This window comes from Dromiciops gliroides, chromosome 3, assembly GCF_019393635.1.
Source record: "Dromiciops gliroides isolate mDroGli1 chromosome 3, mDroGli1.pri, whole genome shotgun sequence".
NCBI classification, from domain to species: Eukaryota; Metazoa; Chordata; class Mammalia; order Microbiotheria; family Microbiotheriidae; genus Dromiciops; species Dromiciops gliroides.
The window spans coordinates 653321123-653333967 of record NC_057863.1 but is presented as its reverse complement, the minus strand read 5'-3'; the positions used below and the strand labels follow the sequence as shown (position 1 = coordinate 653333967).

At 39.3% G+C, this 12845-nt stretch overlaps 1 protein-coding gene across 6 annotated transcripts in view; it reads left to right on the top strand.

The window, feature by feature from the left end:
* Positions 1 to 12845, top strand: part of LOC122746099 (zinc finger protein 260-like) — a 176379-nt gene that overhangs the window by 149399 nt on the left and 14135 nt on the right. Inside the window, exons 1-3 of one of the 6 annotated variants that reach the window (XM_043991571.1) lie at positions 10232 to 11313; positions 11743 to 11851; positions 12337 to 12489. The exons of 1 other annotated variant lie outside the window; for it this stretch is intronic. In XM_043991571.1, the coding sequence (XP_043847506.1) occupies positions 12457 to 12489 (33 nt within the window). In that variant the 5' untranslated portion in view covers positions 10232 to 11313; positions 11743 to 11851; positions 12337 to 12456. Of the gene's footprint in view, positions 1 to 10231; positions 11852 to 12336; positions 12490 to 12845 lie in introns of those variants that run through there. 4 more of the 6 variants (XM_043991569.1, XM_043991570.1, XM_043991573.1 and 1 more) reach the window with 4 other exon arrangements.

The window sequence follows — 12845 nt, the reverse complement described above, 5'->3', positions numbered from 1 at the left end:
GGGAGGGCACCCCGTCCCGGGCGGATTTGACGTGAGGTGGGGAGTGGGTTCTTACCAGAGACTGGGCATCTGTGGTTCGGTGGTGACAGTGTTTCCTTTGGAAGATGCCTCGTCGGGCTCTTCTTAATGGGCATCGTCCGGTTCCTTTTTGATTTCCAAGCCTTCCTATCTCATGGGGCTTCTTTGGGGGGTTTTGGGTGGGGGGGTGCGCACAATTTTGCTGATTAGGCTTCTCGGGTCCATGGATTCTAAATGTCCCAGAGCCTAGGAAACCTAGCTGAGTGGCAGATAGGACTAGTAGGTGAAGTACCTGTGGCTCCAAGAAGCAGATGGGCTAAACCAGGTCGAGGATAACCATTGGGCCTCAGACCCATTGGTGAGTTGGGGGGTGGGGTGTCTACCCTAAGCTTGGGAAGGAAGACTTCCTCCAGCAGAATGGATTTTGTTCTGGCTGTCAGGAAGGCAGCTGAACCAAAGGTCAGCCTCTGCATCCTGGGTCATCACCAGTCATCTTGACTTTTGTCCTGCCACTGGATTTTTTTTTTTTTTTTTTGGTGAGGCAATTGGGGCTAAGTGACTTGCCCAGGGTCACACAGCTAGTAATTGTTAAGTGTCTGAGGCTGGATTTGAACTCAGGTCCTCCTGAATCCAGGGCTGGTGCTCTATCCACTACCACCTAGCTGCCCCTTGCCACTGGATTTTGATGGTTCTGAAGAGGTGCCTCCTGGGACTGATCTCTGAGTCTGTGGTGCATCTCTCTCCAAAAGGAAGATGAGATCTGGTTTGGCAACTGTAGTCTCAGGAAGACCAGGTTCCTGTAGTTCTCCAGCATCAAATCCTGGAACAAGTTTAGCTTGGCTAAAATGATAAAGGGAAAGGGAAATGTTGGAAGGGATGTGGAAAAACTGGGACGCTAATTCATTGTTGGAATTGTGAACTGATCCAACTATTTTGGAGAGCAATCTTTGATCCAGCAATAAAACTACTTGGTTTATTTCCAAAGATGATTAGGGAAAAAAGAAAAGAACCTATATGTTCTAAAATATTTATGGCAGCTCTTTTTGGGGTGCAAAGAACTAGAAATTGAGGGGATGCCCATCAATTGGGGAATGGCTGAACAAGTTTTGGTAAGTGATTGTATTGGAATACTATTGTGCTATAAGAAATGATGAGCTCGATGATCTTAGAAAAACATGGAAACATGCACAAAATAATGAAGAGAGAAATGAGCAGAACCAAGAGGATGTTGTATATAATAACAATATTGTTTTAATAACAACTTTGAATGAATATGTTAATTTGACTATTATCAGTACCCAAAAAGGCCATTTGAAGGAAGATGCTATCTGCAGTCAAAGAACTGATAAATAGAAGTACATATAGAATAGTTTTACACACACACACACACATACACACACACACACACACACGTAATGTATATTTCTACATACACACATTTTTTGTCTAATGGTAGCCATCTCTGGGGTGGAGGGGGGAGAAGGGAAGACAAAAAACGAAATTTACATGATAACTTTATAAGTTTTTTTTTTAATTTTTTTTTTTTTTTAGTGAGGCAATTGGGGTTAAGTGACTTGCCCAGGGTCACACAGCTAGTAAGTGTTAAGTGTCTGAGGCCAAATTTGAACTCAGGTACTCCTGACTCCAGGGCCGTGCTCTATCCACTGCGCCACCTAGCCGCCCCAAACTTTATAAGTTTAAAAGGAATAGTAAGTTGGACATTTGGTTTCACATGCAATCTTTTTTTTTAATTATACTGTTAAGGAAATGCTTTTTAAAAATTCCATAATTTAAAAATAAAATAAATAAAAAGTAATATATATCTTCAAAGGAGAAAAAACCCAACTTTGAGATATCATCTCACACCTACAATGCATCATCACCTACAATCATAGAAAGGGAAATGACAAATGTTGGAGGGGATGTGGAAAAACTGGGGCATTAATACAGTGTTGGTGAAACTGTAATGATCCAAGCATTTTGGAGAGCAATCTGGAATCATGCCTAAAGAGTTATAAAATTGTGTATACCTTTTGACCCATCAGTGCCACTGTTAGGCCTGTTTCTCAAGGTTATCAGGGGAAAAGAAAAGAACCTATATGTTCTAAAATATTTATGGTAACTCTTTTTGTGATGGCAAAGAACTGGAAATTGAGGGGATGCCTATTGGGAAATGGTTAAATCTAAAAACAAAATTGTGGTGGAATACTACTGTGCTATAAGAGATGATGAGGTGGTTGATTTTAGAAAAACATGGAAAGACGTGCATGAAATAATGGAGTGAAATGAGCAGAACTGAGGGAAACCAAGGGTATGCACAGTTTTATTGCTCTTTAGGCATTGTTCCAAATTGTCGTCCAGAATGGTCAGACCAGGGGCAGCTAGGTGGCGCAGTGGATAAAGCACTCAGGAGGACCTGAGTTCAAATCTGGTCTCAGACACTTGACACTTACTAGCTGTGTGATCTTAGGCACTTGCCCATTCACTTAACCGTCATTGTCCTGTAAAAAACCCCCCAAAACCCAGAATGGTCAGACCATTTCACAACTCCACCACACCTCACTCCGATTATCCAGTAGAGGAAATGAAAAACATGAAACTTATGACAGTGATACAGCCAGTCATCTGGAACTGGGATGGATGAGAGACAAGGTGGGCTGAGGAGTGGGGATCATGCCATGTCAATTATTGTCTACTGATGCTGATCCCGTTCCCTTTTCCCATGTCCTTTTTGTTTCAGAAGATTGGGCAGGGGCAAAGAGGATGAGAGAACAGATAGAGAAAACATGACTCTCATTACTAATGTGCATTGGATAAATGTGCAGGGGAGAAGAAGCATTAGGAAGAACAACCTGACAATATTCTTCTTCAAAGAGGAATAGACTTGTTGTCCCAGAAGAAATATATATTTGTTTCACAATTGGGCAGTTACTTCCTGCTTAGAGATGTTTGAACTTAAACCTCTTGAACTATTGTCAAGAACCCTGAATGTGTCCATGATCCACTACATGGGAAGAGGACTAACAGTGAGTCATGCTGTGCACCTCCTGAGAGAAGGAGGATACAGGATATTTTTGAATGTGGGGAATTTGTGGGTTTTTAAAATTATGTTTATTACAAGGTCCTTGGTTTTTCTTTTATTTAGGGGGCACAGACATTCAGAAACAAATTTTAGAAAATAAATGAAGAATAGCTGTCCTTTAAAAAGTCCTAGGCAGGGGCAGCTAGATGGCGCAGTGGTTAAAGCACTGGCCCCGGATTCAGGAGTACCTGAGTTCAAATCCTGCCTCAGACACTTGACGCTTACTAGCTGTGTGACCCTGGGCAAGTCACTTAACTCCCATTGCCTGCAAAAACAAACAAACAAAAAAGTCCTAGGCAAGGGGGCAGCTAGGTGGCACAGTGGATAGAGCACCGGCCCTGGGTTCAGGAGGACCTGAGTTCAAATCTGACCTCAGACACTTGACACTTACTAGCTGTGTGACCCTGGGCAAGTCACTTAACCCCCACTGCCCCGAGGGAAAAAAGAAAAAGAAAAAAAAAGTCATAGGCCATCGCAGAATCTATTATGCCTCAGCTGTATACAAAAGTCAGATTAGGAAGTTATGATGTGATGTCAGATGTGGAAGTTGAAAAAATAAGATTGAAAAGGATTGCCAGGGAAATAAGTGTGTCCAACGATACAGTGTTGTTCAGTCATGTCTGATTCTTTGTGAACCCAGGGGGTTTTCTTGGGAAAGATACTGGAGTGGTTTGCTATTCTCCAGTGTGTCCCAATTTTTCTTTCTTTTTTTTTTTCCTTTTTTATTTTTTCCCTCAGGGTAATGGGGGTTAAGTGACTTGCCCAGGGTCATACAGCTAGTAAGTTTCAAGTGTCTGAGGCCAGAGTCGAACTCAGGTCCTCCTGAATCCAGGGCCAGTGCTTTATCCACTGTGCCACCTAGTTGTTCCTGTGTCTCAATTTTCTGATAAGGAACAAAGACACATAGGGTAAAGTGACTTGCGAAGGTTTGCACAACTGGTAAGTGTATTGAGGCCAAATTTGAACTAAGATCTTCCTTATTCCTGCCTGGTACTCTAACCACTGTACCACCTTGCTGCCCTTAAATATATAGTAGATAATAAAATAATATAAATATTTAGAAATGGCATATCCATGGATAGGGTGTAAGAGAAGTTGACTGTAACGGAAAATTACTACATGATGAATGAAAAGCATAAATCTGTTTCTGAGTTTAGTATATTAATTTTGCAAAGAATGACTAATGACCATCAAAATTGAACAATAGTGGAAAGCTGGGATCTTACCCAAGCATAACAAAATTTTAAAAGAGAATAACAAAAGGCATTTGAATGAAGGATAGAAAGTGAAATGGAGAAAGGCCATACAGGGTGGGGAAAAGAGCAGTCCAGTCCTAGGGTTTGCTTTCTAGTCTCCCCTGCAAGGATGTTGTGTTACTTGGCTACTCTGAGCTCATGGCTTCAGTTGTAAAGGATAATAATCCTGCTCTGTGTTAAGGGCTAAAATTCTAGCTATTCTGTCTAAAATATCTAATGAATAGTTGCCAATAAATTATAAGCTTTAGCAAGAGTTAGGCTTTTAAGCATTTATTAAGGAGAATAAGAATTTGGTAAAGAGAGAAGAAAAGGCCTAGATTCCTATCTATTAAAGGGAGAGCACATTTCTAGCTCCACTCTCCACCAGAGTCCCCAGGAAAAGAGAGCGAGACAGAGCGCCAGTCTCTTCCTTCTTCCTCCCACTAGCCAACGTCATTTCCTGACACCAAAGAAAAGACTCCTGGTCTTGCCCTCAAAGACCTTCACTTCATGGGCAGAACTCTTCTACAGTAAGTCTCCAGCAGGTGGCATCATTCCACTCATTACATCTGCATGTGCACAGGCTTGTTGTGAGGATCCAGTGTTACTGTTTGTGAAGATTTTTGTAAATGAAATCATCCTCGAAATGTGAGTTAATGCATTTTCAGCTGATTTGATTCTGGCCTGCTTAAGTTGGAAAGCTCCTTTGATCTGAGAAACAGAATGTAAATCAGTTAACTTTTTGTCAGTAGAGGGAAGGAAATTCATTTATATGTTTGTGTGATAAGGGTGTGTCTGTATATATGTTTTCTTTGTTTTTTCCTTCAGATGCAGAGACCAGTTTTGAAATGAATTTGACTACTACAAAACTAAGCATTTCTTTTGAAGAATCTCACCAACAAAGATTCATGAGTGATGGTTCCTGTGACTTCACTTTGAGAGAAATCTCTGACTGATATCAAGATAGAGAAAAATCAACATAGTTACTGTGAATTTAATAAAGCTAGAAAGGGTTTCAGACAATATTCAGTCCTAATTTACTGCAAGAAAATGACCTTAGGGTGTGGCTGTTTTCAATGTAGCAAACATAGGGAATGCTTTACTGAAAAGGTAGGCCTTATCCAGTCTTATGAGAAGCCTCCTGATATTCAGATGTATCAGGGTAATCAGCTTGAGTTCAGATATCCTTAGATGTTTGAGAAATTATACTGGAAAATGCTTTATTTACGTAATTAATATGGCGAGGCCATCAACCCTAATTCAAACCTCTTTGTCCATCAGAAAATTCACAGTGGCTAGAAATCGTGTAAATGTAATAAATGAGGAACAACTTCAACCCATCGTTCATCATCTAGATTTCATACTGGAATGAAAATATATGCACATCATCAGTATGGGAGGACTTCTGGTTGAAATCCAGATCTTATTAGACATCAGAAGATTGGTATTAGAAGCTTAATAAAAATAATGAATGTGCGAAGGCTTTCCCCTACAGACCATTCCTTTTTGGTCATCAGAGAATTCCCATTGGAAAGAAACTTGATGAATGTAGTCAATGTAGGATTTTCTCTGAGAGCTCCTGTGTTGCTCTTCATTATGAACCTGAACTGAAGAGAAACCTTACATGTGCCACGAATGTGTAATCTTCTGGCCTTCTTCTACATCAGAGAATCCACACTAGAGAGAAACCTTATGAATGCCATCAATGTGTATCGCCACACTTGCTACACATCTGAGAATCCACTCTGGAGAGCTGCATTATGAATGCAATCGATGTGGAAAGGCTTTCTGAGGCACGTACAATTTGTTGGATATTAGAGAAATCTTTTTTTTTTTTTTTAAAGTGAGGCAATTGGGGTTAAGTGACTTGCCCAGGGTCACACAGCTAGTAAGTGTTAAGTGTCTGAGGCCGGATTTGAACTCAGGTCCTCCTGACTCTAGGGCTGGTGCTCTATCCACTGAATCACCTAGCTGCCCCTGGATATTAGAGAAATCTTATATATGTAATCAATGTGCTAAAGCCTTCAAGTAACAGTCATTCCTTATTTCCCATCAGAGCATTCTTACTAGATAGAAATTTTATCACTCTAATGATTGAGGAAAGGCAATCAAATGGACTACAGAACATATTCAACATCATAAAATCCATTCTGAGGAGATGCCCCATATGAATTTAGTGGGGGAAGGCCTTCAGCCAAAGGTCATCTCTCTGCTCCCATAGGATTTATAGTGGAAAGCAACCTTAGGGTTTTACTCAACAGGAACATGCTTTTCTCGAAAAGAAGGAGAAAGAAGTGTTATAAAAACAACGACTATGCTTATATTCAACTATATATTAGAGAAATGCTGGGAATAAAGCCAAAGGATTTTAGTAATGAGGGAATTCCTTTTGCTGAAATATAGACTTAGACATAGCAAATTTCATAATGTGCCTAAAGCCCGATACATATAATGCTTTTCCTGAAATCCTAATATTTTTAAATTTTCCTCAATGATATTCCATAGCATTTATAAATTAATTTAGCCATTCCCCAGTATATTAGTATTATGTTTCCTGTTCTTTGGTGGCACAAAAAGTCTGGGTATAATATTTTTGTTTTCTATTTTTGTAATGATTTCTTTAAACAGCTAGGTTCCACAGTAGAGTTCTGTGCCTGGGACCAAAAGACCTGGGTTCAAAATCAGTCTCTAATGTTTACTAGCATTGTGACCAGCCTGATTTTCCCTATCTGTAGAATGGGTTTAGTAATAACACCTGACTCCCAGGGCTGATAAGAGGAACAAATGAAACAATGCTTGTTAAGATCATGTCAAGGGGCAGCTAGATGGCGAAGGGGATAGAGTACCAGCCCTGGAGTCAGGAGGACCTGAGTTCAAATCCGGCCTCAGACACTTAACACTTACTAGCTGTGTGACCCTGGGCAAGTCACTTATCCCCAATTGCCTTACCAAAAAAAAAATAAAAAGATCATATCAAGCATTAAATCACACTAGCAATGCTAACTAGTAATCATTGTTATCATAATTGTCATCTTCATTATAATTGCTTAGATCATAAGTCTCATAGTAGAGTCAATAGGCTGAAATGTGTGGACGGTTTAGTGACTTCATTCAAACTGATATTGAAAACAGTATAAAGGAAGGTACTAGTAGTAAGAGATCGTGTCCTTGGTTTCGAATCAGGAAGATGGATTTAAATCTTGCTTCCCATGTTCTCTAGCTCTGTGACTCTGGGCAAGGAACAACTTTTGTGCCTGATATCTGAAGTGAGGAGGTTGGACTTAGTGCCTTCTCTGGTTCCATCCAATGCTTAATCTGTGTTCCTATCAAAAATGCATTCCTTTGTCTTTCCACAGTCTCTTATAATATTCCAGGAAGGAGGCCTAGCAGGACCAAATCTGAAACTATAGCACAAAGCAAGAGTCATCCAAACTGTTTTGCTCTGCTTGAAAGTAAGTTTGAGAAATAGAAGAGATAAGATGCATAATATACTAAGGAAAATTAGTATACTAACCCTTGTGTTCAATAAATCCAATGAACCCAACTATGGAGCCAGGATTTACTAATCAATACAAAGTACTAGAAAAAATGGAAAACAGCCTGGCATAAACTACAAGGGGATACATAACTTAGAAGGGAAAGATCCCCTCAAACATATTAGAGGAACCATGAAGAATATACATTTTTCAGTTTTGGATAGAGGATGAGTTCATCACCAAAAAAGGGACAGCATCACAGAAAATAAAATGGGCAATTTTCATCGTGTTAAAAAACAAACAATGCATTTAAAATGTTAAGGGAAGGGGGCAGCTAGATGGCGCAGTGGATAGAGCACCAGCCCTGGATTCAGGACTAGCTGAGTTCAAATCTGGCCTCAGACACGTAACACTTACTAGCTGTGTGACCCTGGGCAAGTCACTTAACCCCAGTTGCCTCACCAAAAAAAAAAAAAGTATTAATAAAATCTTAAGGGAAGCAATTAACTTGGGAAAAGATTAGAAGCAAATTTCCCTGATAAAGACTTCATATTCAAAGTACATAAAGAACAGATGCAGATTATATAGAGGCATATGAAGAATTGACACTTGGTAAACAGGCATTTAAAAATTTTTTTATCATAAAAGTTTTTTTTCTAGTTACATGTAGATATAGTTTTCAACATATGTTTTTATAAGATTTCTGGTTCTAAAAAAAAAAAAGATTTCTGGCTCCAAATATTCCTCCCTCCCTTCCCTCTCCCCAAGTCCAGAAAGCAATGTGATATAGGTTATATATGTACAATCACATGAAACATTTCTGCATTAATCATGTTGTAAAAGAAGAATCAGAACAAAAGGGAAAAAGCTTAAGAAAGAAAAAAACCCCCAAAAAGTAGAAACAGTATGGTTCAATCTGCATCTAAATTCCATAGTTCTTTTTTCTGGATTTGGAGAGCATTTTCCATCATGAGTCCTTTGGAATTATCTTGGATCATTGCACGGCTGAGAAAAGTTAAGTCTGTCACAGTTGATCATCACACAATGTTGTTGATATTGCATACAATGTTCTGGTTCTGCTCATCTCACTCAGCATCAGTTCATGCAAGTCTTTCCAGGTGTCTCTGAAATCCACTTGCTCATGGTTTTTAAGTCATTCATAGTTGATCAGTATACAAAATCACTGTTGCTGTGTGCAATGTTTTCCTGGTTATGATCATGGTTATGATCACTTCATTCATATAAATCTTCCAAGGTTTTTCTGAAACTGTCATTTCTTATAGCAGAGTAGTATTCCATCACAGTCATATACCACAACTTGTTCAGCTATTCCTCAATTGATGGGCTTATTTCCACTTATTTGCTACAACAAAAAAGTGCTATAAATATTTTGTACATATAAATTCTTTCCTTTTTACTTTGCTATCTTTGAGATACAGGCCTAGTTGTGGTATTTCTGGGTTGAAGGGTATGCATGGTTTTATAGCACTTTGGGCATAGTTCCAAATTGCTCCCTAGAGTGCTTGAATCAGTTTACAACTCTACCAACAGTCTATTACTGTCCCAATTTTTCTGCATCCCCTGCAACATTTGCCATTTTCCTTTTCTGTCATAATAGTCAATCTGAAAGGCATGAAGTGGTACCTCATATTTTTAATTTTCATTTTTCTAATCAGTAGTGATTATTTTATGCCCATTACTTTAATTTCTTCTGAAAAATGCCTGTTCATACCTTTAACTATTTATTTTTGGGGAATGACTTGTATTCTTATAAATACTTGGTTGAGAAATGAGGCCCCTTATCTGAGAAACTTGCTAAAAGTTTTCCCCCAGTTCCCTGCTTTCCTTCTAATCTTGGCTACATTGATTTTGTTTGTGCAACAACTTTTTAATTTTGAGTTTATCTTGGTATATAGTATAAGTTGTTTGTCTATACCTAGATTCTGCCAAACTGATTTCTAGTTTTCCCAACCATTTATGTCAGATAGTGAGTTCTTGTCCCAAAAGCTTGGGACACTAAAGTTGTTAATTATTTCAAGTAGGTTTTTAGTTGATTCTCTATGATTCTCTAAGTATACCATCATATTGTCTGCAAGGAGTGATAGTTTAGTTTCCTCATTATACATTCTAATTCCTTCAATTTCTCTTTCTTCTCTTATTGCTATAGCTAGCATTTCTAATACAGTACAGAAAATTAGTGGTGAGAATGGACATCCTTGCTCCACCCCAATATTATTGGAAAGTCTCCTAGCTTATCCCCATTATAGATAATGCTTGTTAATGGTTTTAAAGAGATACTACTTATAATTTTAAGAAAAGTTCCATTTATTCTTCTGCTTTCTAGGGTTTTTAGTAGGAATGGGTTTTGTTTTCCATCAAAAGCTTTTCCTGCATCTGTTGAGATAATCATATGGTTTTTCTTGGCTTTGTTTTTTATATGGTCAGTTATGCTGATAGTTCTTCTAATATTGAACCAACTCTGTATTCCTGGCACAAATTCTACTTGGTCATACTGTGTGATCTTGGTGATATATTGCTGTAATCTTCTTGCTAGTATTTTTTTTTATAGTTTCTTTGCTTTTGCTCTTCCTGATTTAAGTATCAACATCATATTTGTGTCATGTAAGGAATTTAGTGGGACTGCTTTACCTGTTTTTCCAAATAGCTTATACAGAATTGTCACATATTGTTTTTTAATTATAAAAGTATTTTATTATTTTCCAGTTACATGTAGATATAGTTTTCAACATTTGTTTTTATAAGATTTCTAGTTTCAAATTTTTCCCCTCCTTCCCCTCCCTGCCCCCTTCCCAAGACAGCAAGTAATCTGATATAGGTTATATATGTACAATAATTCTGTTCCCACTGTTTTTTCTAGAGGTATGTCATATCTAATTCTTCTAAAATTTTATTCACCTTCTCAACTTCTTTCTTGTTTATGTTGTGGTTAGATTTATTTAGTTCTAAGAGGAGAAAGTTGAGACCCGCCCCCTTTTACTCTCTATTTCCTCCTGTTACTCATTTAACTTTTCCTTTAAGAATGGGAATGCAATATCATTAGGTGCATATATGTTTAGTATTGATATTTCTTCATTGTCAATGGTATTTCTTAGCTAAATGTAGTCCCCCCTCTTGCTTATCTCTTTTAATTAGATCAGTTTTTGCTTTTGCTTTGTCTGAGATCATGATTGCATCCCCTGCTTTTTTTTTTTTTTAACCTCGGCTGAAGCATGATTCTTCACCAGCTCCTTAACTTTACTTTGTATGTGTTTCTCTGCTTCAAGTGTGTTTCTTATAACTGCTACATTGTCAGATTCTTGTTTTTAATCCATTCTGCTATCTGCTTCTGTTTTATGGGTAAGTTCATCCTATTCATATTCACAGTTAAAATTACTGTGTCTTTCCCTCCCATGAAGAAAAGACTGGAACAGTATAAGGAGTTCTTCTAAGAGGACATCCTGGGAGCCAAGGTCCCCTTCTAGATGGCTTGCCAAAAACTGTTGTGAGTGAATTATAATAACTGAGGAGACAGTCTGAGGAATGTGATTTAGTAGCAAAGTTATGTATAATAAACTGGGTCCAGGGCCCCTCAGCAGGCACAAAGACCTAGAATACACGTTTTGTACAGATTTTTATACATTAAATGGAAAGAAGAATCAGGATATACAAAACAGCATGTAGGTGTTCTGATTTTTCATTGGAGAATAGATTTGGGACTTTCCAAGTTGCAGGACAGGGAGTCAGGGGGGTGGGGAGCAGGCAGGTGGAATTTCCCCAAAGCAGGTGATTTACAGGAATAAGTCTCAGAATGGAAGTTGTTCACAAAATGGTCAGTTTTGCTTCTCACACCAGAGCAGATTAGCTGGAAGCCAGAGCCCTTGAAGGTGAAATCACTGCCTTCTCTTGGAGCTGAAATCACCCTTCTTCCTAGAAGCCAGCTGTGCGTTTGGAAAGTTCACCTAGGTTTGAACCAGGACCCTGCCCCTGTGTCTGCTGGATGTCTTTTCCATTGGGCCTCATCCTCCCAGTCAGCCCTCTTGGTGAGTGATTTAAAGAGATACCAGGATCATACCACCTTTTCAGGCCTAGCTCCTGCACCAGCTCCTAGCCCCTGCTTCTTGTCCAGACCCCCCATCACATCCCAAATGCCCTCGGGCACCACCCTCTGTTTAACCAGTGGATCACAGTTGCCTCACCTCTAGAACTCACCCAGGGACTCAGTGGGAGGGAAGTGATTCAGAAGTAATTAAGTAATTAAGTAATTAAGACTCTGATTGGTTTCATCCCATCTGAGATGCCAGACTGCTTCCTGCCTCTTGGGTCTTTCTATAGGATGATGAGTGAGAGGATTGGGACAGAAGAGAAGGAATAAGAGAAGGTGGAGAGCAGTTTTTGATTTCAGACAATCTTTGTTTCCAATCCTTCCCCTGACTCTGCCCTCATCCTCTGGTTGGAGTTTTTCCCCTGAGCCGTGCTAGCAGCTTTGTAACTGCTTTGACACCTCAGCCTCTCTAAATCCTTGTAGGTTAGCCCCCTGCCTAGGGAGTGAAGGGAAAGGTGTTTCCCCCTCTAGGATCCTGCTCCCTCCCCTGCTGGGTCTGAAGACCAAGACTTGAACCAAGCAGAGAACCTGGAAGCAGAGGGAATGGCTCCTGGACCCCAAAGACCACCATGGCAGGTGAGTGCAGTGCAACCACACACTTGACTACCATCAGCACACACGGTCACTTCCATAGACACAGAAGATTCTTTGTGAAGCTGCCGATCTTTCTTACCTAATAATGCTTTCTTAAAAAAAAAAATACACATGGGGCAGCTAGGTTGTGCAGTGGATAAAGCACTGGCCTTGGATTCAGGAGGACCTGAGTTCAAATCCAGCCTCAGACACTTCACACTTAACCAGCTGTGTGACCCTGGGCAAGTCACTTAACCCTCATTGCCCCACAAAAAAACAAAGAAAAAAAATACACATGAAATTGAATATAGCAACAACATAGCCCTTTTCCCTTCTTGTTGTGAACAGCTTCACTAACT